At 39.4% G+C, this 25,072-nt stretch overlaps 2 protein-coding genes across 3 annotated transcripts in view; both read left to right on the forward strand.

The window, feature by feature from the left end:
- Nucleotides 1-2,070: 2,070 nt before the first annotated feature.
- tmem41b (transmembrane protein 41B) lies at nucleotides 2,071-11,908 on the forward strand. Its single transcript, XM_085354876.1, has 7 exons — nucleotides 2,071-2,260; nucleotides 4,381-4,498; nucleotides 5,921-6,049; nucleotides 6,599-6,692; nucleotides 8,487-8,591; nucleotides 9,575-9,713; nucleotides 9,800-11,908. The coding sequence occupies exons 1-7, from the start codon at nucleotides 2,164-2,166 to the stop codon at nucleotides 9,967-9,969; spliced, it is 852 nt and encodes a 283-aa protein (XP_085211002.1). The 5' UTR covers nucleotides 2,071-2,163; the 3' UTR covers nucleotides 9,970-11,908.
- Nucleotides 11,909-14,921: 3,013 nt separating this feature from the next.
- Nucleotides 14,922-25,072, forward strand: part of dennd5a (DENN/MADD domain containing 5A) — a 33,732-nt gene continuing 23,581 nt past the window's right edge. For both annotated transcript variants that reach the window (XM_085379137.1, XM_085379145.1), the window contains exons 1-3: nucleotides 14,922-15,139; nucleotides 24,004-24,075; nucleotides 24,876-24,985. In XM_085379137.1, the coding sequence (XP_085235263.1) occupies nucleotides 15,040-15,139; nucleotides 24,004-24,075; nucleotides 24,876-24,985 (282 nt within the window). In that variant the 5' untranslated portion in view covers nucleotides 14,922-15,039. The remainder of the gene's footprint in view (nucleotides 15,140-24,003; nucleotides 24,076-24,875; nucleotides 24,986-25,072) is intronic.

Below are 25,072 nucleotides of genomic sequence, written 5' to 3' on the forward strand. Positions count from 1 at the left end.
CATGACAAAAGGATAGCAAGAATGAAAGCGAAGGTTTACAAGACTGAAGTGAGACCTTTTATATTGTATTTTTTGATGACAGTGGAACTGACAAAAAGACAGGATGTTGAGTTGGAGGTGGAAGACCATAAGATCCAATATTTTTTCATTGGGAAAAAAGTATGCCAGAGGGATATCCTTGTTTCTCAATAAGTCACCTCTAATGATGGAGACAAAGTTGTAGTGGCAAGTTTGTGCACGAGCAGAAGAAAGACAGTTGGTATGTTGTACAAATTATGTTGAATAAGGAGCTCCCAGGCAGGATAGAGTAAAATGGATGCATATGGTATCATTTAATGACCCCTAAAAGGAGCAGCTAAAAGAATAAAAAAAACACACACAGATGATTTGTGAACTTTGCTTGAAACTTACATTGGGATCCCACCCAAAGGTGTTAATCATATGCAATGATTTTCACTGCTATGATTTTTATTTGAAGACATAAGCAAGAAAGATTTACACCAGCGTGGATTCAAAGGGTACTGAACAAGAAAGAAACCCTCGCTCCAAAATCAACTCCTTCAAGCTTGATTGAAATTTGCAGCTGCCCACATGGACAAACCAAATCCCTTCTGGAGAAATTTTTTTAGGTCAGACGAGGCAAAGATTGAGTTATTTAGCAATAAAAAGAAGAGGTATATTTGGAAGAGTTATTCTTGGTGAGGCTTTCAAACTTAAAAATACTCTGCCAGCTGTCTTGCATGGTGGTGGTAGCATCATGTTGTGGGGCTGTTTGCTGCCAGTGGTACTGGTACATTGCACAAACAGGATGGAATCATGAAGAAGTAAGACTTCCTCCAAATTCCAATTTCATTGCAGGTGTAAACTTTGCATGTGATAAATAAAGGGCTTGATTGATTGATTGATTGATTGATTGATTGATTGATTGATTGAAACTTATAAAAATACATGCCTAAGATGAGTGTCTGTGAACTTTTGACCCCAACTTTAAATATAGTTGGTCTATAGAATCAAAATAAAGTATGTGCAGTATGTACATCTGTATGTTTTTTGTTTTGTTTTCCTATTGTGATGTATGTGTTTATTTTGGATTTATGTTTTGATTGCTTTTACTTCTGGAGTGCAAGTCCTTAATAAAATCCCGACTGACAACTGTTTCTCTATAATTCTCTATAATGAAGAACCATCTGTATAAATTATAGGGCTGTCTGCACCCTCATCTTTGTAATTTTCTCTGAAAGAATTTAATATATGATGTTAATATTTTAAAGGCTTGTTCATGCAAGATACAGATACAGAGTGTGAAGAGTATAAACTGTAAAGTACCTTAAATTTGTATTTTGATTGATCATACTTTATTCATCCCGAGGGAAATTGGGTTAAGGCTGCCAGCCGTGCCAGCGCCGTCTTACCCTACCGACCATACATACATTACACAAACATCACATGGGGAAGACAGGTCAGAGGGGTATAACATGGAAAAAGCACAATATGAGGAAAGATAAGGAGAAAAAAAATAACTCCCCCCCAGACTGAGCTCCAACAGGGAGATCAGTTTTTTTTTTTTGACACTTTTTATTTGTTTAGGAACATTTTTATGCAACAAGATAAAAGAAAAAAGAAAAAACAGAAACAGTATGAGGTCATGGGAAGATAACATACACCTGTACATACATCTGCACATCCACACATACATACGTCAACAAGTCTGCATTACTAATTCTATGCATCAAAGGGTGCTGCCACAAGCTGTAAAGTCCAGCCATTTTCTCCACCGTCTCCTTCCCAAATCTCCCTGCAGTTGCAGAGTGAAAGTCATACATTCAGGGAGATCAGTTTGAGAACAGAAAAAAAAAACCTCTGCACATTTAACCTACTTCCTAGGTGTTTCTCTTCCAATATGAAACACTTTAAATATAAAACTGAATAATAACCAATAAAAAATGTCTTTAAGATATGAAAGTAGACTTCACTGCAGAATGTGGCGAGCCTGCCGCTGGGGGCGCTGTTGTAAATGGTGGAGGTTTGCTCCTGAATGTAAGGTAAAAGGTCAATCAGTGTAACGTGTCATCAGGCTGTCGACATACCGGTGTCACTCGATCGACTTGCCGGTTGTTACTCCACTACATCTCGGTACCGCTAATCTTAACGTTATCTCAGAAAATGGCCAAAAAGCGGAGAGAAACCAGAGACACGGACGGCTTGTCCGTGGCACAGGAAGAGGTGAAGGCTAATGCCAGTAACTCCAAAGTCCTGAAAGGTAGGCTCATGGCGGTAGCTAATTGTTAAACGTTAACGAAAAAGAAGAGGAAAGCAAATAGAGACAGATGAAGCAATATGACCACTCGACTGCGTCCTTTTAACTTTGAGACCGTTACGTATTGCGAAGCAGCCTGAACCAGCTAGCTAAAGTTAGCCCTGCTTGATTTCGATGCTGTACTTTGTATCGCCAAACCTTATAAACAACACATCACAAAGTTGGCCAAAAATCCACCTCAGCCTCATTTAAGGTGTAATAACTTAAATGTTTAGTCAGCATACCTACATTAACCTAATAGTTTAAATTACTAAATCTTTTATCAGCGAAAAGATAAACTGCTGGTTAACAAAGACGGTTGGGGAAGTATTCATCTCCTCCAACGGTAAAGTAAGGATATGACAAAAAGTACTCCATAAGATTAATCATAAAAGCTCTTATTTCCAGAAAAATGTGCAGAATGTAATTCTAAAGTTATTTCAGTTTCAATGTTTTTTGAGGGGGGTTAAAGTAATATTTAACCATTTTGTGTAAATGAAGTTTAATTAACTGTGCATTGTTAATTAAACTTCATTCGAGCTGCATTTAAAAAGCTCATGTCAAAAAGCTATTATATTAAGTGTAATGTATCGATTTGCATGAACTGTAAATGAAAAAGTAAAGTGCAAATGTACTCCAGCAATGTCAAAAGTAGCTAAGGTTACAGGGTGTATGTGAACCTTATTACATATTCACAGGTATTGTACTTACCTTGTACACATGGCGTGTGGATTACATATGAGTGTTTCCCTTTAGTCAAGGACTCGCATGAGTTCAGAGCTGAAGTGGTTTTTTTTTTCTTATGAACTTTGTTCCTTCTTGTCTAAATGACCAGCAAAACAAACAAACATAAAAACGTATAGAGATGCATTTTGAGTTTATCATATCTTTTGGTTGATTCGGTTTGCCTGGATCCATAAAGTGGACGTAGCCATGCTGACTTAACACATTGCTTTGTAGAGTAAAACCCTTGAGTTTGGCATTTGTCTATGGGCTTTTTGGAACTGGAAGTGACCATATTAGACAAGAAGATAAAACTGGGGAGTGCCAAGTGGAAAATAATGAAGGAATAAGGAACCACCCACACTCTGTCAGAAAGGGCTAATGAGTTGCTGGAAAATCAGCTGACTTTGGAGCCTGGTGTCCTGCTGGCCAGGTCCATCTTTTTTTCTTTTCTTTTTTTTTTTTTAATAAAATGTATGCCTCAAATAGACTCAGTCTTAATTTCCACCAGACAAGGCATCAGAAGTGCATAGCTATGTCCTGCTGTTAAAGAGGGAAAGTGGCACACAGCTATGAGGTTTATTTGCATAAGTGCTGGGAAGTGATATCCACACTCATTCTAAAGCTATGTGTGGACTGATGAAGTGTCTTTGTCTCAGATCACCTCTGAATGTGCTGCAAGTGATTACATCTGTCCAACTTGATTGGATCAGACAAGATGCATCTCAATGGCAGGAGTGACCAGATGGCAATACTGCTTTCTGACGTCATGCTCAGTTGTGTTTTTATGTCACACAAACTTTGTTGAGAATGTATTTAACCGCACCTTTTTAAGCATAATCTTTATTAGTGCCAAGTATTTGATTGAAGCTGATGGTAAAGTCAGCTTCAATCAAAAACTTACAAATTTTAAATATTAATTGAACAATTAAAAACCATAACATTCATATTTTACTCCCAGGTGTCAGCTTATCATCAGTGTCATAAGCTATCATCAAATATGTATGTGACACCAGACTCAGTATGTGTTGGCAGACCATCATAGTGTGCTGCAGTGTAGTAGTGTGGTTTTAAATGAGCAAACGGCAAAAAAAAAGCACTTCCTCTCTGCATATATTAAGATCTCACAGTTAGATATTGCAGTTCTCTCTTTCTATAATGTTTATGCTGAAAGCATCATTAAAGAGACAGTCTCAGCCATAGCCACAAGTGTCTCTCTCTCCCGAGAGAGAGAGATTCGGTTCCCCGTAGTGGCTTAAATGAGTGATGCTAATTATACAAAAGCTTACTTGTAGGATGTTTATCTGATTATAGTTTACTCTATGTTAACCGGGTGTTTGACTTACTTTCTCTCTCCACAGAGATTCAGCATAGCGCAGGGGGCTCAGCACGCATGTCTCTGTTGATTCTGGTGTCCATCTTCACCTGCTCTGCCTCAGTCATGTACCTTGTTTACAGGAACTTCCCAGAGCTTTCTGAGTAAGTTGCCCTGGTGTGGTTGTTTCAGCATGAAGTACAGTTTACCCAAAACACTTCTCAGATCTGAAGGAGTGGATTTTACTAGACATTGCTTTTCTGTTTAATAGATTAATTTCTGCTGTTTCACAGGTAGGGTGTATATAACTTTATTTCCATTCAGTGGCACACAGGCTTGAAAACTGAATGGTGATGAGTCATGGTTAAAAGACAAACAAACAAACAATAAACATCTTGCTGAGTACAACACAGCTTGAGCTGTAGGTCGTCTTGTGTTGAAGGCAAAGCTGTCATTATCTTGATGACTGTTTTCTCCCCAGCTAATGATGAGTTACACTTTCTGTTAGTAGTTCTGTTCGGTACCTATTCATAAAATACTCTGTATAAAAAAACTGACAGAAATTGCTTTATAACTAGTTGGGATTGTCTCTATAATATTTTGTGGTCTTTTCCTTACTGAGTGCCCTCAGGACTGTTGTAGAGTGGAGCTATACAAATGCTGTGCAATTAAATTGAATTTGGGGCAAAGGAGACAAACCACATAATGTTTGGATCTTTATTCAATGAAGTTAGGATTTCAGCTTAAAGGTTAATGAAAACAAATGCATTTAAAAATGTCTTTTGAGACCATTTGCTGCTTCAAAAGCATAATCTCCCTCAGTGTTTAGCTGCGACATTGGAGATTGTTTTAAATTCTTTGGAGAGGCTTTACTCTTTGTTTAGAAATGTAAATAAAAGAAAAATAGAGGGGCATAGCAGAGTGGAGATACAGTAAATGGCCTCAGGGGTTGCTTTGAACTCAAGCCTCCGCTATTTTTAAGTGCAGGTGAGCTGTGACTGTGTTTGGAATGCCTTGCTAGTAAAATAGTTAATCAAGTGAAGAGTTAACCAAGACAGCCAGGCACCAGTGCACTCCTGATATACTTAGTTATTAGGAGCTCTGTACTGGTGGATTTTGGCAGTTTTTGTTAGGTAAATGAAGAAAAGGCTAAAAATGAGAGTAATTCTGACATAGTGTTCAAGTCCAGAACTGCTGAGATATGATTTAGAAGCAGTAAGAGAATATGTCAGCATGAAATTGGCAATGGAAAACCGGACAGATCCAGTCATTAAGCGAATGGGTTAAATGCAGAGAGGAATTTCCCCACGGGGATCAGTAAAGTATAAATTATTATTAACTGCTGGTAGACATGGTTCATTAGAAGAGTTGGACCCATAATAGTAAAACATGCATGTAGAGTTTTTCTCTGTACTTGTACAGCTTCAATTTTGAACATACCTGCTAAGAAACACACTATTCTCACTGGTAGTGCTAATTCACAAACCAATTACATAATCATTTGCTGATTTTTATATATTAAAAACGACTGGAAAGGGTTTTAAGTAAATTGTGACTGACACAAGATTTATTTTATTTTTTTCCAGTGATGAAATGGAGAAAATCAAGATCCCCAAAGACATGGATGATGCTAAAGCTTTGGGAACAGTATTGTCTAAATACAAAGACACCTACTACACCCAGGTGTTGGTGGCCTACTTTGCAACATATGTTTTGTATCCTTGGAGAAAACATCACCCTTTATGTAAAATATGTACTTTACTACTTAGCCTGAACCTCAGCAAAGTAGTTCAGAGTAAGTAAAGCTGTCTGGTTTGCATTGATAGTTTGCACTAGCTATTCAGTTAACTTTGTGTTAACTGAAGTTATTATTTTATTGTCTTTTTCTGGCTACAGCTTCATTAGTTTCTTGTGACTGAATCTTTCAGCTGGCATTCCTGACAAAGTATGACCATGTATGACCTTTCAGAACTGTCAGTGGTATCTCCCACGTGTAAAACTTATGACTCAGATTTTTTCTAATAATTCTTTCAGAGTGTCAGCTCTAAGTCTGCTGTAAAAGTCAAGCAAGCAGAACTTTGTATCCAATATTGGATGTCTCTGAGGATAAATCTAGTGTGTGCACACAATCTCATTTTAACTGCTCAACCTACAGACAAAGTATTACCATCATTGTAGTGGGTTTTTCTTTTAGGGCTTAAGTGGGAAGAGGAATCTTGTGTGGAGCTCATTTTTAAAGAAATACACCTTAACACTTTTACCAGCCTCCAGACTTTTGCAATCCCTGGATCGATCTTCCTCAGCATACTGTCTGGATATCTTTATCCGTTCCCTCTGGCTCTTTTCTTGGTGTGCTTGGTGAGTAAGAACAGTATGAAATTTGTAAGAAAAAAACATTGAGTTTATTTATGTAAGGATGTCAAGCCACAGCCTTTTGTTAAATAGATGGATGATTACATCTCTTAAAGTTTTTCATACAGTGGAATTATAATTTACAGTTATGGTTACATCTTTAATGACTTTAAAGAAGGGGGAAAAAAGTGATTGATTAAATGTTCCTTAGCAAGCTGCACCACAACCAGATGCTTTTGGCAACCATCATCATCAACCTCCTGCATAAGTCTGGCTGAATGTTTGACCACTTTTCTTTGCAAAATTTTCCATCTTACCACATTTAAATTAGTTGATTTTTAAGCACAATCCAAACATTTTCAAAAGGGTTGAGGTCAGAGCTTTGGAAATGCTCTTCCAGAAGTTGATCTTTATCTGTTATAAAACCAGTTTTGGTGTGTTTGGGATCATTGTCCTGTTGGAACACACAACTGTGTCAAAGTTTCAACTTTGTAGCTGTTGATTAGAAGAGAATTTGGAAGTAGTCTTTATTTTTTCCAATGTACCAATACCAGTGCAGCAAAACAGCCCCAGAGCCTGATACTAAGGCTATAGCTGATATCGTGTTCTTAGCCTCACCTTTACTCCCTCCAAATATAACTCTTATCATTGTGACCAAATAGCCTTGGTTTGGTTGTTCCTGAACATCCTAGCCAATATCCTCTCAAGGCCTTCTTCCAGACCTTGGTAAAGTGGTGACTTGTCTGATTAACTTGTACAACTGGAATCTACAGTTGTTTAGAACTGGCTCCAAGAGACAATCCCAACTTTTGTAAATCCAAAGCTCACCTTCTTAGAACTTTACTGAGTTCTTTTGATTTTTTTTCCCACCATTGCCATGATGTTTGTCAGTGCTTTGGTCTGACCAAACAATCCTTTTTATGCTGGCAAAGATCCAGTTAATCATGATCACTACTTAGTCTTTGTCACATTCAAAGACACTATAGAACCTTCAGCACCACTTTTTAGCTTTAGCTTGTATGTATATTTTCAACCCTGTATGGATTAGAAGAAACTCTAAAATAAATTAAAACTCGTGGACACAATTTTTGTTTTTAAAGTCATTAAAGATGTATGCTGTACAATAATTTCACTCTGTGGCCTAAAATGATCATGAAATTCATGCCCATGATGAATTTATGCAACACTTCCAACCACAACTGTAAATGTAGAGCAGACAGCAGTGTAATCACGTGGCTTTTTGTATATTTTTGAAGGGAAATTCCACATTTAAACATGCAAGGATAGAATGAAAATGTCACGTTTAACATTGTCACCAGTTTAACCTCAGTACCTGCATGAACAGCATACAGCTGCGTGTGACTATGTTGCATCATAGTCTCCTGTGACCACTTGGCTGGTTGTTGTTTTTTTTTCTTGTGGACTTTTTTTTCCCCTGTAAATACGCGATGCATTCACACTAGTGGTTTAGCCTTGTTCACACTAAACCATGATGTTTTTGCTGTTACAGCCAAGAAGGGCTTTGGTTAGTGTGAAAACCCAGAGACCTTTTCTTTGAAACTACATGCAGCTTTTCTTAACACCTCACCTCTGCTGCTAGCATTATGAAAGCGATGGAATATGGAAATTGTGTTGCATTATAGTTAATAATCATATTTAGAGATACATATTTAATTTGTGAAGGACTCTAAATGTTTTATGAGTCAGGTACAAGAAGAGTCATTTCTGCTTCTAGCTTTGAGATATTTTTTTTTCTGTATTATCTTCCTCAGTCACTCATCATTTTCTGTCTGTTGGCAGTGCTCTGGCTTGGGTGCTTCGTTCTGTTATATGCTGTCATATCTGGTGGGCAGACCAGTGGTCTACAGATATCTCACAGAGCGAGCACAGAAATGGTCTCAGCAGGTAGGAGCTTTGACAGGAAAGAACCTTTTTTTTGTTTGTTTTATTTTGGGTTTTTTTGTTCTTTTCATATATTTATGCATTTTCTTTGTGCTTTGCTTTAGTTGTACTGGTTTTGAGTTGCATTTAAAGACCCACAAATATATTGCCAAATAACAACAACAACAACAACAACAACATTTACCTCAAGATGCTTTATACTATAATGTAAAGACCCTACAATCATATAGAGGAAGCCCCAACAATCAAACGACCCCCTTTAAGCATGCACCTGGCAACCATGGGAAGGAAAAACTCCCTTTTAACAGGAAGAGACCTCAGGAAGAATCACGCTCAGGGAGGGGTGGACATTTTTCACAATCGGTTTGAGGGGAGGGGAGGAAGACAGTACAAACGACCTGCTGTGGAAGAGGACCAGACATTAATAATAACTAATGATCAAAGTGCTTTGTAAGCTTGTAATGAGTGAAGAAGTACTTTATGGAAATCTCCCAGCAACCTAGGCCTATTGCAGGGTAACTAAGGGTTATGTGCTTTAGCAAAAAGGAAAGTTTTAAGCCTAATCTTAAAAAAAAAAAGAATTCAAACTGGTAGCTGTTTCCGCAGAAGAGGGGTGTGAAAACTAAAGACTGCCTCCTACTTTTAAATACCCTACGAACCACAAGGAAGCATGCAGTGTGAGAGTGAAGTGCTCTATTGGAGTGATATGGTACTATGAGGCCTTTAAGATAAGATTGGACTGAATTAGTCAAGACTTTGTATGAGAAGAGATGGGTTTTAAATTTGATTTCTCTCTCTCTATCGTGCTATACATGTTTTAATGATTGCTTAATGAGATGAGCTTTAATATCCCCAGTATTACCCCGTATTCCACAGCACAGCAGTCTTCCAACATGATTTTAATAAAAGCTGATCATTTATTTATTGTTTGTAATTTCAGAAATATTCTGCTCATGATTTTTCTTATATTTTATTTTTAATGGCAGGTTGATAAACATAGAAATCATTTAATCAATTACATCATCTTCTTGAGGATAACCCCCTTTCTACCCAACTGGTTCATCAACATCACCTCACCTGTCATCAATGTGCCTTTGGGGGTTTTCTTCATCGGCACCTTTCTTGGTAAGACTGTTTTTCTCTCTACTGCTGGATCCATTTCGGTAATGTTTTCCACCAATGACTAACCTTCATTCCACACTGATCAACAGGAGTGGCTCCACCATCCTTTGTAGCAATCAACGCAGGTACAACACTGTACAAACTCACCACGGCAGGCGAAGCCGTGTCCTGGAACTCCCTGGCTGTGCTCGGTGTACTAGCCGTGCTCTCGGTTTTACCCGTCTGCTTCCAGAAGAAGCTGCAGCAGAAACTAGAGTAGAGCCCGTCACCTCACCTCAGCAACTCATCTGCTGGCTGATCCCAACATCTCCCTTACCTCGCCTCAGGAACATGCAGCGGTCACTGAAGCTGCTCCGCATCCATCTCGTAGGCGGTGGAGGAATTGCCAAGCACTCATCAACCACAAAAATGCATGCAGTGGTGGGTTGTTCCTGATGTAAAGTACAAACAGTCCACTGCTTGCACAAGTTGTTTTTGGTTTCTGTGACTCATGGTATAAATATTAGAAACTGTTTTTTTGTTGTTTTTATTTAATGCACTGCTTGTTATATAATTGTATGATCTTCTTCAGACAATAAAAGGTGCCACTTGCAGGATGCTTTCCTAAAGTGCAGGTCACAGTTGTTCCACATGGCCTTATTTCATGGGGAATAACGTGCCTGTGTTGTCTTTTTAGGAACTCTGTCATCAAACAGTGTAATCAGCATCTTGTTCAGATTATTCTGGACATTTTATTTCTAAATACTCAACAAACAGGCACTTGGACAACAGCCGAAGAGTTGCTACATCCTGTTAGTAGCACCTTTAACACCCACTCCCGTTTTAATATTTATTTCTCCTGCATTTGTCTACTTAATAGAATCTGATTAGCACTATAGCAATAATTTTCACACTACTTCTCAAAGGGGATTTTAGTCTTTTCAAAGTGCATTTTGACACAGGGTCCATGCTCTGGCGACTATATGCAGAGTTTGGGCATACATTAATATGTAGAGAAAAGGAAACGCGTAAGCACTGATCTTTGTAAGTTTGTGTTTTGTTGACATGTGAGTAATTCAGTGATCTTCCTAAAAGTGTGCCTGCTGCTTCTGCCAGACAACTTCCCTTTTTCTTTCAGCCATGTTTCCATATTATAAATCTACTTTGCTACTGAACGCTTGAAAGTATTTAAAGTACAGACTAGGCCAATGTAATATTTTTTTTCACAGGACATCCAAACTGCAGAGTGTCAAACTCAGGATCTCTAGCTGGTATTTTTATTTAAACAGTAAATGTAGATCTTGCTGGTGTACTGAACAATTCTTGAAAGTCAACACAGTTGTCTTGGTTTGTAAATTTTAAAAGTCAAAGGCTGAGATTGCTTTGTTTTTGTTTTTTTTTGTTTGTTTTTTTGTTTTTTTTTTAAATGTACTGTGATCATCTGCATTCATCTCCACCCTACAATATCTAACTAGTGATTTTAATATGATGGATGATCGACCATTGAGCTCAATAAGACTGCCAACAGACTGTGCAGTGTCTGAGCCTTGCCTTGCTTTTACTGCTTCCTTTTCTTCACCTTGGGAAATGTGCTGTGTTGCCTGATTTATGTTGCTAGATTGTGTTCTTTAAAGTGTTTTGAATGGCTGTTTGTCCTGTTATTAAAAAAAAAAAAAAGCTTATAGATTATATTTCCCTCTAGATTTGTTGCCTGTGTACCAAGGTAACTCATTGCTCCTGCTGCTAAAAACCTTCTGGACAGTTAACAGACGGAGTGAATGTACATGTAGGTAACAAATCTTAACCTAGATCTCTTAAAAATGCATATTTAGAGTTGTGCATCAGGAGATTTCATGTTTTTGCTTATGTCTTAATGGACAGTGTATCTACTGTACTACTGTATGAATATTAAACTCTCAAACCCAGATTTTAAAAGACTGCATAAACATTAATTGATGTAAAAGGAGGAGACAGCGCTACAGTAGTTAAATGGTTTTTTTTGGTTACTGTTTTTGAAACATCTGCAATGGATAAAGAACCTTCGTTAAGTAAAGTAGCAAAATGCTGTGAAATGATTCCTGTTGCAGCTATGAGTAACCTCTTATTCCCCTGTAATGCTAAATATGCCAACAAATGATAGTTGGTAACTTTTTCTAAAATATTTAAACCTTACACCTAATTTCAACTTAACCTACTATACCAACTGGTTAATTCCCCCCCCCCCCCATCGTCTTACCCAATCAGTGATAATGTGTGATACTTCTTCTGTATCCCTCTGCAACATTTCAAAAAGCAGTATTATACTGTGCAGTGATGTATTGCAGTATGAAGTGTTTACAGATTTCACATTTCTGTTCTGTTTTTTTAAATATGTATTTATTGAGTCATTAAACTCTTTACACAATGTGAGTTCTGAACATAGTCTGTACAGTGCACATATTTAATAATACTGAAATATACAACAAAGAACGCAGTCGTTAGTTATTTAGTGCCACCAGGTGGTGACATTGTAACACAACTGTAAAGCAGCACGGCCTGTTTGGTTAAAATAACCCATTAAGTGTAATCTAGTTTTGCATGTGTAGCAACGGTAATGTTTTTAAAATATAACAGATGGAAACGTTTAGCTTTGATTTAGCAATTAACAAAAACGTGACATAAGTGTCATAACACTTAGAGGAATGACAACGCAGTGGTGTTCTTTATTAAATCAACTTACATTTTGTTTAGTTACTTGTATCAGCATCCACTGTTGCAGTACAGTTCATTGAAATGTTACTCTACAAATATTTTCGCACCCTAACATATTCACACAATACTCACACGGACTTCTTTCACTAATGTACTCAACAAATTAAAATCATAGAATATTAGAAGACCACACTTTGATGCTTCCATGAAAAAGTACAGCTAATCCATTGCTTTTTACGATGCACGAGTACACTTTGGCTCTTGAGCAGTACACCTAAAATCTCTGGTAGATGAAAGCTCAGAAACCACAACCTTGGCGTAGCACATTTATGCAGCTGGTTTAGATGATGGATACATAACTTTAATTCTTTCAGTTTTTCTGGGAGGCAATGCCAGATATCTTTCCTTGCCCAAGGGCACTACCTTTGAGCGTCTCTGGGTTCATAAATAAATTATTAAATGAATAAATTGCTCTAAATGAATACCGTAACTGAATTTCAATTGTGTCAATTGGAAATATTATTAATATTAAATTATGACAGAATTTTTAGACTTAAACCATCGCTCGTTCATGATTATATGTCTAGGTATGAATTTTATCCATGCGCCAAGGTGATGATTTAGTATCAATTTTGATCACTGTAAATAACTTAAGTGTGGCTAACTGGAAATCTTATTATTCTTAAAAAAATACTACTAGAGTTATAGTCAAAGGAGCTTGCAAAGAAAAGCGTCTGGACTTCTTTAAGTTGCTTGAAGACGTTTCACCTCTCATCCGAGAAGCTTCTTCAGTTCTAAGGTCAAATGGTGGAGAGTCCCAGATATAAACCTAGTGGGAGTAACCCCCCACAGAGGGACAAAAGGACCCCCTGATGAGCCTCTAATCGCACGAGCCAAGGTGTGAAACTGGGTGTGGGTCCCAATCAGCCAGAGTTTCGGGTGTGTTCATTGTGAAACCTGGCCCCACCTTATCATGCGAATTCCTGAGGTCAGATGGCCCAGGATGTGAGTGGGCGTTAAGGCGTCTGGGAAGGGATCTCAAAACTGGATTATAGATGGCAGAGAGTTGGTGTCGTAAACCCCCGCCTCTGTTCAAAGATGGTCGCTCACAGTGGACATAGATGGCTTCTTTCACTCCTCTTACAAACCATCTGTCCTCTCTGTCCAAAATGTGAACATTGGCATCCTCGAAAGAGTGTCCTTTATCCTTAAGATGCAGATGGACTGCTGAGTCTTGTCCTGTGGAGGTGGCTCTTCTGTGTTGTGCCATGCGCTTGTGAAGTGGCTGTTTGGTCTCTCCAATGTAGAGGTCTGAGCATTCCTCGCTGCACTGTACAGCATACACCACATTGTTAAGTTTGTGTTTTGGCGTTTTGTCTTTCGGGTGAACCAGTTTTTGTCTGAGCGTGTTGCTGGGTCTGAAATACACTGGGATGTCATGCTTGGCGAAAACTCTCCTGAGTTTCTCTGATACACCAGCTACATAGGGGATGACAATGTTGTTGCGTCTGTCCTTCTTATCCTCCCTCGCTGGTGTCTAGTCTTCTTTTCTGTGCCTCTTTGCTGACTTTAAGAACGCCCATTTAGGATAGCCGCACGTTTTGAGTGCTTCCTTTAACTTAACAATGTGGTGTATGCTGTACAGTGCAGCGAGGAATGCTCAGACCTCTACATTGGAGAGACCAAACAGCCACTTCACAAGCGCATGGCACAACACAGAAGAGCCACCTCCACAGGACAAGACTCAGCAGTCCATCTGCATCTTAAGGATAAAGGACACTCTTTCGAGGATGCCAATGTTCACATTTTGGACAGAGAGGACAGATGGTTTGTAAGAGGAGTGAAAGAAGCCATCTATGTCCACTGTGAGCGACCATCTTTGAACAGAGGCGGGGGTTTACGACACCAACTCTCTGCCATCTATAATCCAGTTTTGAGATCCCTTCCCAGACGCCTTAACGCCCACTCACATCCTGGGCCATCTGACCTCAGGAATTCGCATGATAAGGTGGGGCCAGGTTTCACAATGAACTCACCCGAAACTCTGGCTGATTGGGACCCACACCCAGTTTCACACCTTGGCTCAGACGATTAGAGGATCATCAGGGGGTCCTTTTGTCCCTCTGTGGGGGGTCACTCCCACTAGGTTTATATCTGGGACTCTCCACCATTTGACCTTAGAACTGAAGAAGCTTCTCGGATGAGAGGTGAAACGTCTTCAAGCAACTTAAAGAAGTCCAGACGCTTTTCTTTGCAAGCTCCTTTGACTACGATGACCTGGATGACTGAGAACCTTCACAGACATACTAGAGTTATAGTTGTTTCGTACTATAGTCTTCCTCATAATCAATATGATTAGCATATATAAAATATGCTGTTATATTTTTTTCTCATATAAAATTTTAAATTTATATATATGTATTTATTTATTCTTGACTTTTATTCTGAAGGCCGATTTCCCCCTGTATAAAGGTTTATTGTGAAGGCGCTCGAAAGGATGTCCCTTGCTGCGAGCTGATCAGGTTAGCTCAGTGTCGGTAGTGATTTTCAAGCTTCGCAGCAGCGTATCGTCGGTAATGGCACGGAGAAATCACTTCTCCGAGTTCCTTTAATATGCTCCCTGTTTTAGGGATAAGGGTACCACCGGACCAGTCTCAAAATGACCACCGGCTTCAGCTCCGGTTCCTGCCGGTTCGCAGATTATTTTGTGATCTGCGGACTCGACACCGAAAGCGGGCTGGAACCCGACGAACTGTCCGGTAAGCACATTAGCCATCTGGGTAAATGTCGGGCTGATGCTGGGGCAAAAAAAAAAAAAAAATAAGAAGAAGAAGAGAGGAATGAACGGGTATCATAACAAAGAGTCGGCGTTGATAATGAGACTGTAATGTTTTTTTTGTGCATGTCATCTATGAATTCGGTTAATGTATGTTTTCAGGGTAAATACAGAGCGAACCTAACGCCAGGCCTAGCTCATCTTCTCCCAGCCTGTTTGTTTGTAATGCTCGATGAGGAGCGAAGGGGATTACTGGCTGGTTATGCCTCGTTTAAAGCGCTGACATGCATTTAAATTCAAAGGCTGTCGATAGAGTCCTTGCTGCATTTCACACTCCGGGTGTATTCGTGTGAATTGATGCTGACGCTACGCAGTGTACACATTTTACATAAGGAAACGCTTTGCCTACAGTGAAATTAGGGTTGGTGTTGTTGTAACACTGATGCCAGTGTAATCTAATTGCATGTGACGAGGCTGTCCTACTGTCTCGTGGCTTTCACTAGAGGAGACCAGGTACTCAGGTAACGACACAAAAGGTTACCGGTCAGATCCCACCTCTGACATTCTCATCATCTACCAGAGACCCTCGCTGAACATGTAACCATCCTCTTCCTCCTCTTGTAGCACACCCAGCCCTTTACAGACTATTACATAAATAGCTTAAAGATCTAATAAGAGGACAGCATGTACTTACACACCTTGATACTGCTTTGCTTAGAGACTGAGGTCCTTTTTTTGTCATGAGTTTACCTGCATGAGGATGGCTTGTGGATGAAATTGAGCTTTTTGTGAATATATGTGCATGTGAAACTGTGGATGAAGAGTTCCTCGAAAGCCAGGGCTCTGATACAATCTGTGGACGATGACAGCATGGCCACAGTGCTTTTTGTTTTTTTTAAATTCTGAGATCTCCATCATTTTTCTCTCTCTTGCGGTAATATTGTCAGGGGTTTCCAGAGCACCTGCCTCTACTGAAGGGAAAGCCCCTGAATGCTGAAAGAAAAATGCCAGTCCAGTCAGCTCACATGATGTCTTTTAACACGATATTTACATTCTTGAGCTGTAATGTCACCTAGCTGTAAGCTGAATGAGAGTGATCAAGTTGAGGGGTGTAGGCTTCTTCTCACTTGAGGCACCATTCCAATTAGTGAAGCCATTTTTAAACCTGATTTTTAGTCTTTAGTTGCACTTGTCTTTTTTCAACTTGTCCTTTCAGTCCAGTGATTAAAAGGGATCAGTTTCAGTGAAGAGTTGATTTTAATCTCTTTTGTTATTTATTTTCTCTCCCGTATCTGTGTGATTTATTATGACTCAGCAGGTAGTGCGAGCCCCGCAGAGTTGCTGTTGTGGTTGAAAGAAGCGTCTGTTCTTCTCAGATGAATAACCTAACCAAAAATCCTTTTAGTTTTCAGAGCCTCAGCACCCCCAACTTCCTATTTTCACTTCCTTAAATTAAGTTCCTTTTTTGCGTCTTTAGCACAAAATTCACTTTGAATTCGCAAAATAAAATTAGATACGTGCCCTGTTTTGCATTTTAACTGAACCCAACCATGCGCCAAGCACGAGTTGTCTGAAGCGTCCATACTAATGCGGCGATTTGGCCTCCCATCGATACAGTAAAGCTACATTTTACAGTTCCGAAGTAGAGCTTTTCAACACGTGCAACAAAGCAAACACTGTGAAAATGACAGCCATGTATTAGTGGGGATATTGCTGTGCTGTGTGATTGATTTCCATTCTTCAAACTGTGGTTTGCTACCATTGTGTAGCAGCAAAGCTACGAATTAAGAAGGCCCTATTGTGTAATTGACAGCTGTGTTGTTCTTCACTCAGCGCTCAAGACACTAAAATTACCCAGAGTGGGTAACAGCTCATTTTGGACACAAGCGAAAGACACAGATGAATATATAATTTGCAGGTTGGGTTTGCATATTTTTAAATCACCTGCATATTGCGCCTGCATACTTAATGCTTCTGCGTGCGTGATGAGGTTTCTCTTAAGGCCTTCTGACTAGACTGAAACTTTGCTTCGACATGCAAACCGGGACTCTGAGGTCAAACTTCACTGATGTTGTTCTACTTACTGCATCTTGCTGCTGTTTACTGTAGAACGAGGTTAGGGGCTTGCCCTTATCAGCTGTTTCAGTCTGAGTTGAAAAGAGGAAATGGTGTGGAAATTCCATTGTTATGGCGTATGTATGATCATGTCAGCTAAACATGTGCTACAGGTATACCTGGGGGTTTACAGTTTTGGTTAGTTGTCCCGAAGAGTGAGTGTGTGTGTGTGTGTGTGTGTGTGAGTGTGTGTGTGTGTGTGTGTGTGTGTGTGTGTGTGATACAAGAAGATGGCAAAAAGAGTTTTGGCTTTAACCTAAGGAGATCTGGCCATCTGAACAAGGCGAAAGAAATCATGGATTAAGAGGAAGAAGACGAAGTAGTCACAACTTTAAATAAATAACCCTAAAAATCTGAATGTAACGACACAGCTGTATGTCACAGACCTTAAAAGACCTCAAAAGGTGATATCCGAAATGAGTATATGTTGACGTTATGAACAAGAAAACTGCACATATTTAGATTTGAGAAACATTTTAAATGACTTGAAGGCATCTTACAAGAAAAGATTTAAATGAAACTCTGCATGCCGGTTCCTCTTTCTCAGTATGATCCAGTGGTGATTCACGTACAGTCAATCCACAAAGAATGACCGAAACTTTCTTACAGCGTGGTGTTTGGCAGCTTAGGGAGGACCTGATTAGCATATGTATGACCCTGCGGCTTCACAGGCCACGCTGGAAGCACAGGGAGCTGAAGGATATAAGTACACATGCAGACAGGCTCCACCTATTCAAATGCTAAACATCTCTTTTGAATTTCCCAGGCAGCCTCTCTCTCGCTCTCTCCCTCTCTGTCCCCGAATCCGACTCGGCAAACAAATGAGGTTGAATGGCTCAACATGAAAGCTGAAAGCTTTAAATGCAAAATGTCGTCTTTCATATTTTCACTCAGAGCTGTGTATTTCTGGACCTGGCCGGTATTTTAAAATATCCCTTTGAAAATGCATCAGTGAAGCTTTTGATGCAGTTTGAAGAGTTATTAGAAACCTCGTGATCCTCCAGGGCAAAGTGTACAGCTAAAATTATATGGCGCTGAATATAGGGGACCTCATACAAGAACTGGCTGTATAAGCTGGCCATGCTGTGCCAAGTGATTGATCCTATTATTGATAACACCTCAGTTTTTGTTTTAATATATCAAGCAGAAGGAAAGCGCTACTTTTTGCCCGCAGGACTGAAAATTTGAAATGAGTTGTCTCAACCTCACTGTTGGAAATATCAAACTGTTCTGGTAAAAAAATAAAAGACTGTAAGTAGAAGTTTGTAGGCAAATGCTTTGAGGTTAACCACATATATCCCCCCCGCTGTGCATATTGGCGTGTAGCATGCAGTTACGGAGCTTTGAGGTCTGTGCATTGCTACCAATGGGCTGGAACTACTGGAGCTACAAGAACATTCACAGCATCTGCAACTTGATGGTGCAAAGCTGAAGAGACCCAAGTTTCTTTGTTTTGTTTTGTTTTATATTAAATTACATTTACGGTCTCTTTAAAATAGAATTTCAAATGGAAACGCCAAAAGTGGAAGCCTACTCCCCACTGATCATAATATCCAAGAACAGGTGTTATTTTCACATTTATCTTGATTTAAAATAGCAAATATTTTATCCTTGTGCACAACTGTAGAATGGCTTTTAAACTCCACTTGCTGAATGATGAAGGTTTACATTCTTCCCAGTCATGGCAGAGTAATTAAACCTGCACATTCTTGTGTAAAAGGTTGTTTTTCCACCAGGTCAAATTTTTCCGCAGTTCAATCCCCTGGCTGCTAGCAGATGTGTGCTGAAATTTTAGGCTGCTGCGGTGTTAGACCAGGTTTTATGGCCCTACGGCATCTTCTCGCCACTCTGTAGATAAACTGCTGATATTAGCCTGTCTGGTATTTGTAGGTTATGTGCCATATTTCAGCTTCCTTATCAAAGGTGAACTAATTTTGACCATTTAATCTGTCAGAGACAGTTTTCCTGAGGGAAGAGGGAATGAATACTACCTAGCAGTTACATTGTAGCTAATAACACTATTACTGGCAACTGTACAAGAGTGTAACAATGTTGAGTGGTGAGTGATGGTGGTTTTACTGCAGTGTTCAACATGTGGGAGTTAAAATTCAGTGGTTATTGAATTTCAGCTTAATTACCTTAAAGACGGAGCCACTGTGATAAGCTCTCCTTTGTATGACAAGTTGAAAACTTTACTATGGAAAAAAAAAAAATGAAACCTGTCGTGGTATAATATTATATCCAGGGAAGATATTTTTATTGATGTTGGTGTAGATATTATATTAAAAGTATTGACAGTCTGACATTACTGGGTTCGAGACATCTTTCTACAATAAATAAAGACGACCGCTGCTGTCGTTGCGCCTCTGGGTCAGTGAAGGCAGCTCGTCTGGTTTCCGAAAAGAACATCTAGTTGTAAAATCACCACAGAGGGTGTTGTGTCTGCTGGTTTCTTCCCTTACTCAACACAGCCATTTACAAATATAGATGTTACAAAAGATGGAAAGTGCTAGGGCTACAGTAACCAATGGGTGATCTAACAATAGGGGTTACCATCTTTTATATACAGTCTGCGAATTGACCATAGTTTAATGTGATCAGATGATGTGTTGACAGTTAAAAGAACTTGTCTTTTATTTATGCGGTCAGCTTGTCCTTTTTTTTTTTTTTTTTTTTTTTTTGTTTGTTTTTTTTTTTGTATGTTGTACTACTGTGTAATGATAGTGTTTTTATTAAAAGGTCAATTACTGTTATGGGATTTTCTTGACATCTCGACATTTTTCTTAACCTAAAACACTAGCATAGGGGGATTTTTCACATATGCGATGACTAAAGATCACTTAATGGTAATTTCCACTGGTCAAAAAGTTTTATAGTCAAGTTCCCAGTTCTGTTATTTATTTTTTTGTTGAATTTTTTTCATTAATCAGTCCCTAACCTTTCATTAATTTTAGACCCTTTTTTATAGGGTTGTATGAGATGTGAATAGGGTACCTTAATGTATTTTAATGGGAACGATCTTTTTTCGGGTAAAATATATGCAACGTTAGTGATAGCGTTACAAAACTGCAAACTAGTGTTCCAGAGTTAAACACATTTTTTTTTACCTCCAGACTAACTAAGAAACACCGTGCTGGTGTTTTTGGCTAATAGCTTTTAAGTCATGTTAACAACTAAATTGAATGCGATAAGGCAGCAACTTTGGTGTCGGCTTAGAAATCATCCCACACTGTAACAAGTGGGGGGGGAAAAAATCGAACTTATCTTTTTGTTAAACTCACAGAAAGCACACAGGGGACCATGAGCTGTGATGGCGGGGAGTTTAGGCTGTGAGTGAGCTATCATGTTCTGCCAGTGCCGGGCCCGCTAGGTGAATGAGTGTCGACGTTATTGCTGCTGAGCTGTTTTGACGTGTCAGCAGTCTGTACAACACTTTGTGCTGCAGGGAGTTTAGTCGTGTTTGAATATAGCTTTACAGTCAGGGAGGTGCATCCCTTTATGTCTAGCCTAGTGAACCGTGCCATAGTAGGAGTGTGTGTTCATGATCACAGGAGGGATGCAGAGCTGTGGGTGGTCCCTGGCTCGCAGGATGAGGAGCTCAGTGACGCTCTACTCCCACTGCTACCGGTCCACACTCTATTACATCACAGTCCATTAGCTGGAGAATATGACAAAGGAAGATGATGTTTACACTGTAGCGTCTGTTGGTGTTTATGTTAACAAATGGCTTCTCCAGGTGAGGCAGTTGGCTTGTAATTAGTTTTAATTATAAAGATGAAGCTGAAGTGAACACCTGTCTCAGGCAGCTTCACTTAAGCCTCATGATGTAACGCAACAGCCACATCATCCTGTGTGGACAGCCGTGGAAAATGCAAATCTGGGAATGATATTTTTAGTTTTTGATAAAGCTCAAATTTAATATTGTAAAACTGTGGCTGTTTCCAGCCACATGTTAAAAATAGCATTTAATTATGGTCGTTGCATTTACATAAATGGAGATTTTTCTAGAATTGTAAGCTTTGTAAATTTGCCATAGACTCTTTGTTTGCACTGTGACATCTAGGTCATGACAAGTGATGAGCACAACCCTAACCCAGAGTTTTGGAGAAAAGCAACAAACTTGGATTGACTTGAATTTGGGAAAACAATTAAAAATGTACATGTTCTGAGAGCATATAGTCAAGGGGCATCCACACAGGAAACGACTAGCAGTGATGTGCCAACCAAAGACAACAGGAAGTCAGTGACTTTCTACGACTTCAAGTGAAAGTGAAGGGAAATGGGCGGGACCTGAACTAAAGTTTAATCAAATTCGATGTGAGAAGTTCAAGTTCTACTAGTAAAAGTGCAGGATACTGCATATTGACTTACGACAGGGTGGTAATTACATTTGAGGGTTACCTAGGCAACTGGAGCCTAGAATGTCCACTAATGACTGATCATCAACGACAAAGTGATGAGCAATGAGTGCATCGCTTGCTGTGTGGACGCCCCTTTTAGAGTCAAAAGTAGGGATAACTTAGAACTCGCAGGGTTAACTTTTACTTCTTGGAATTTAATCTGAGTAACATTACTCTTCATTCAAAGCCGCCTTTATTTAGTAAAAGCTCTGCATGTTTTTTGCAAATGAAACGTTAGACCCTCGTATGTGTTTTCTTTGGGAAGGACTGTTATGCCTGCTTTATTTTACACACCTCTGCAGTGTTTTGTTGTGGCTTCCTATAAGGCGTTGCTCATCTGTGCTCATGAGTTTCACAGTCAACAAACTTTTCTGTAGTAGCTTAAGAGCCAGGTGTTTGTTTTTAAGTTGATTTTGTTATTTAAATTAAAAGAACATGCCATCTCTTATTTGCTGCACAGCCAGATGCTTCCAGATGTTTGTTGTACTACTGAACGGGTTAACAATCAGCTTGAATCCATCGTGCTCCATGTCTGCATTCTGTCGTTGAGTTTGACCTACATTACATCCTCATGAGTAGCAGATGCCATTTTTCATCAATTGTGCTGCATTTTACATTTGCTTAAGGAAAATCAAATGACACCTAAGTGCTTTACATAAGGTTGTTATGAATTATCACCATATGTAATTATTTTTAATTAATAATCTTACTGCCTTCAGTTGCTGGGGTTTTTGTAGTCTGAGATGTGTTCCTGGCCTAGTTTCTTCCCCGTGGGCTGTTTGGATATGAAAGTAACCAAGAGATTAAAGCACTTAATCCGTAAGACTTTTATTCCCTTGCCAGGATCTGTGTGTCTGTACTGAGGACTCTAATGTGAACCTGTTTGTCGCGTCAGTCAACACTTTTATTAATGTCCGATTAAAAAAGGATAAGACTTTTGAATCCAGCGGATACTTTTGCCATCTGATGTTTCCTATTGATATAACTTTAATCCATCATTTTCAAAAAGTTTAGCTAGGGTTCTTGGTAAAATGCTAATGTGCAGCAGAGCGAATTAATGCAATCCTCCAGACTTGAGAAAGCGATCGTTTCTTGTCTGTGTGCACGTGTCATTACTGAGTCATTTTATAAAAGCAGTGTAAACTGATTTTCATGGATCTCACAGGTCACAGTAGCCTGATAAAAGCTTTATTTTGAAGGTGATGTCGCTAGAAAACAGTCAGAGGCATGTTTTGGGGTTGACATACTGCTGTAATTTGCTCTCCTTGATGTTTGTTCAATGCGATGCATGAGAACGTTTAACTGGCTGGAAGGACTGCAGAGGGTCTTTTTTTTTTTTTTTTTTTTTGTGTGTGTGTGTGTGTGTGTAAAATATAAAAATCGAAACTGAGCTGCAGAGCTGCAAAACAAGGGCGCTCATTCATTGTAATCTAACCCATGACTCTTTGCTGATAGCATCTAAACATCGGCGCACTTTGCCAAACCATGACATGTTTTCCAGCATGAAATTGAGTATGTTTTAGAGCGGATCACACATATGGAAATGTTTCCCAAAAGGACTTCAGAGAGGGTCTTTGTTAGGAAGTATTTGCAGGTTTGTGTTAATCCACATTCACTGTGCTCGGTGAGTACTGAGTGCAATGTATGTGGACTGTGTAATGCTAATGATGAATGTGTCACCCACTTCAAAGCTGTGACTCATTATTGTGGTTATTTATTCTTTGTATCCGGCCACAGAGATAACACTTGCCACATTTTTTAATTGTTAGTAATTGACAGCCTTATTCTTACATTCGTGGGAAAAGAAAAAAAAAGAAAAATCCTACACCTTTCTGCTTGGAGTACTCATGAATAAAAGTTTAATACTGTATGGCTCAGTTTCCCAGACATGGATTAACCCTAGCCCACTTTATTTTTTTTTTTAAGCGGAGGCCTTTAATAATCCATGTCTGGGAAACCAGACATGGATGTACTTGGTAAAGATTTCAACAGTTAGACAGTAGTAGACTAACTTTGTCAGTGTGTGCATGTTAGTTAAGGGTAGCGTTTGGCTGAGAGTGCTGCTGCTAACTTGGTTGTTGTGGATCCCTGTTGTTGCAGCAGTATGGATTTGCATGATCCAGTAAAGACACAGCGAAACACAGCATCCTAGTGTCATATCCCCACCAGTTGACTTGAATTAACATACCCACCTGTCCCCAGACGCGATGATGTCCCCCGAGTGTGCAGCTTGTTCTCAGCTGTGTGATCTGTTAACACAACATAAGAAGTGATGCGCTACCCATTAAGAAGCAGGCTTTTAATTCTATTTTTTTTTTTATTTGTTGTGTAGCTTTATGCCAGTATATAGAAGCTACTAAATTCAGAGATGGGGCCAGAGGAAAACTGGCAAGGGGAAATGAAGGTAACCTTCCCACCACACACACTTCTCTTCCTGCTAACTTAAGTTCAGCTTTAACCCTTAAACCCTTTAAACCCGGCACACTTTATTTTCTCGGCAGCCCTCTTTTGTTGCTGCACAGCTGTGTTTTCAGTTGTTTTCTGTACAGGTGTGGGGACACGTCTTTTCTGTTTTGCACACTCTTGATTTCTCTTCTCCCCCTCCTCCGTCTTCCCTCACCTCCTTCAGCAGCAGCTGAACAACGAGCTGATGTTTGACAATCACTGCTTCTGTTTCTCTCACACACACACAAATTCAGTGCTGCCTGCACTGCCATTGCTTGGTCAGTGTTTACTCTCCCCCTACGCTCTGAATGACTTTTCAGTACTGCCTTGGTATGTGCATCACTTCTGCTTAGCTCTGGGTTTGAATCAACTCAATTTGCGCTTCTATGACTGATTATTTTCCGTGTCCCTCTGTATTGCCAATAAAGCTGTCAGGAAGCATCGAGATATGTTAAAGTTGGCTATATTTCATTCTTTTTTTATGATCTAATTTAAATTATCGAATCCTGCTGTTTGAGTGTATTTTCCTGTTTACCTTCTACGGCAGGAGGCTGGCAGCTTTATTTGATGCAATACAATTTTCCTCTCAAGACAAATATGCTAATGTGCTCTTTCCTCTGGAGCTGCAGCTGACATTTTTAAGCCGACTGTTCTGCTCTTGCGTCTGCATCTGGAAATCTGGTTTCTTAACTGTTTGTCTCCTGTTTTTTTTGTTTTTTTTGTTTTTTTTTCTGCACTCTCTGTTTGTTTGACTTTCAGGTGAGAATTTTGAGCAGAGTCCACTGCGGAGAACCTTTAAATCCAAAGTCCTAGCACATTATCCAGACAATGTCGAGTGGAATCCTTTTGACCAGGATGCAGTGGGCATGGTATGGTATGATGCTGATACAACTTAAGAACCCTTAAATTTTAAACATTTTCTTGGCTTTCTACCAAAGGCAAATCACCAGGCCTGC

The sequence above is a fragment of the Diplotaxodon limnothrissa genome, linkage group LG1 (genome assembly GCF_057381915.1).
Source record: "Diplotaxodon limnothrissa isolate DT_005_m linkage group LG1, D_limnothrissa_male_GT1.1, whole genome shotgun sequence".
Classification (NCBI taxonomy): domain Eukaryota; kingdom Metazoa; phylum Chordata; class Actinopteri; order Cichliformes; family Cichlidae; genus Diplotaxodon; species Diplotaxodon limnothrissa.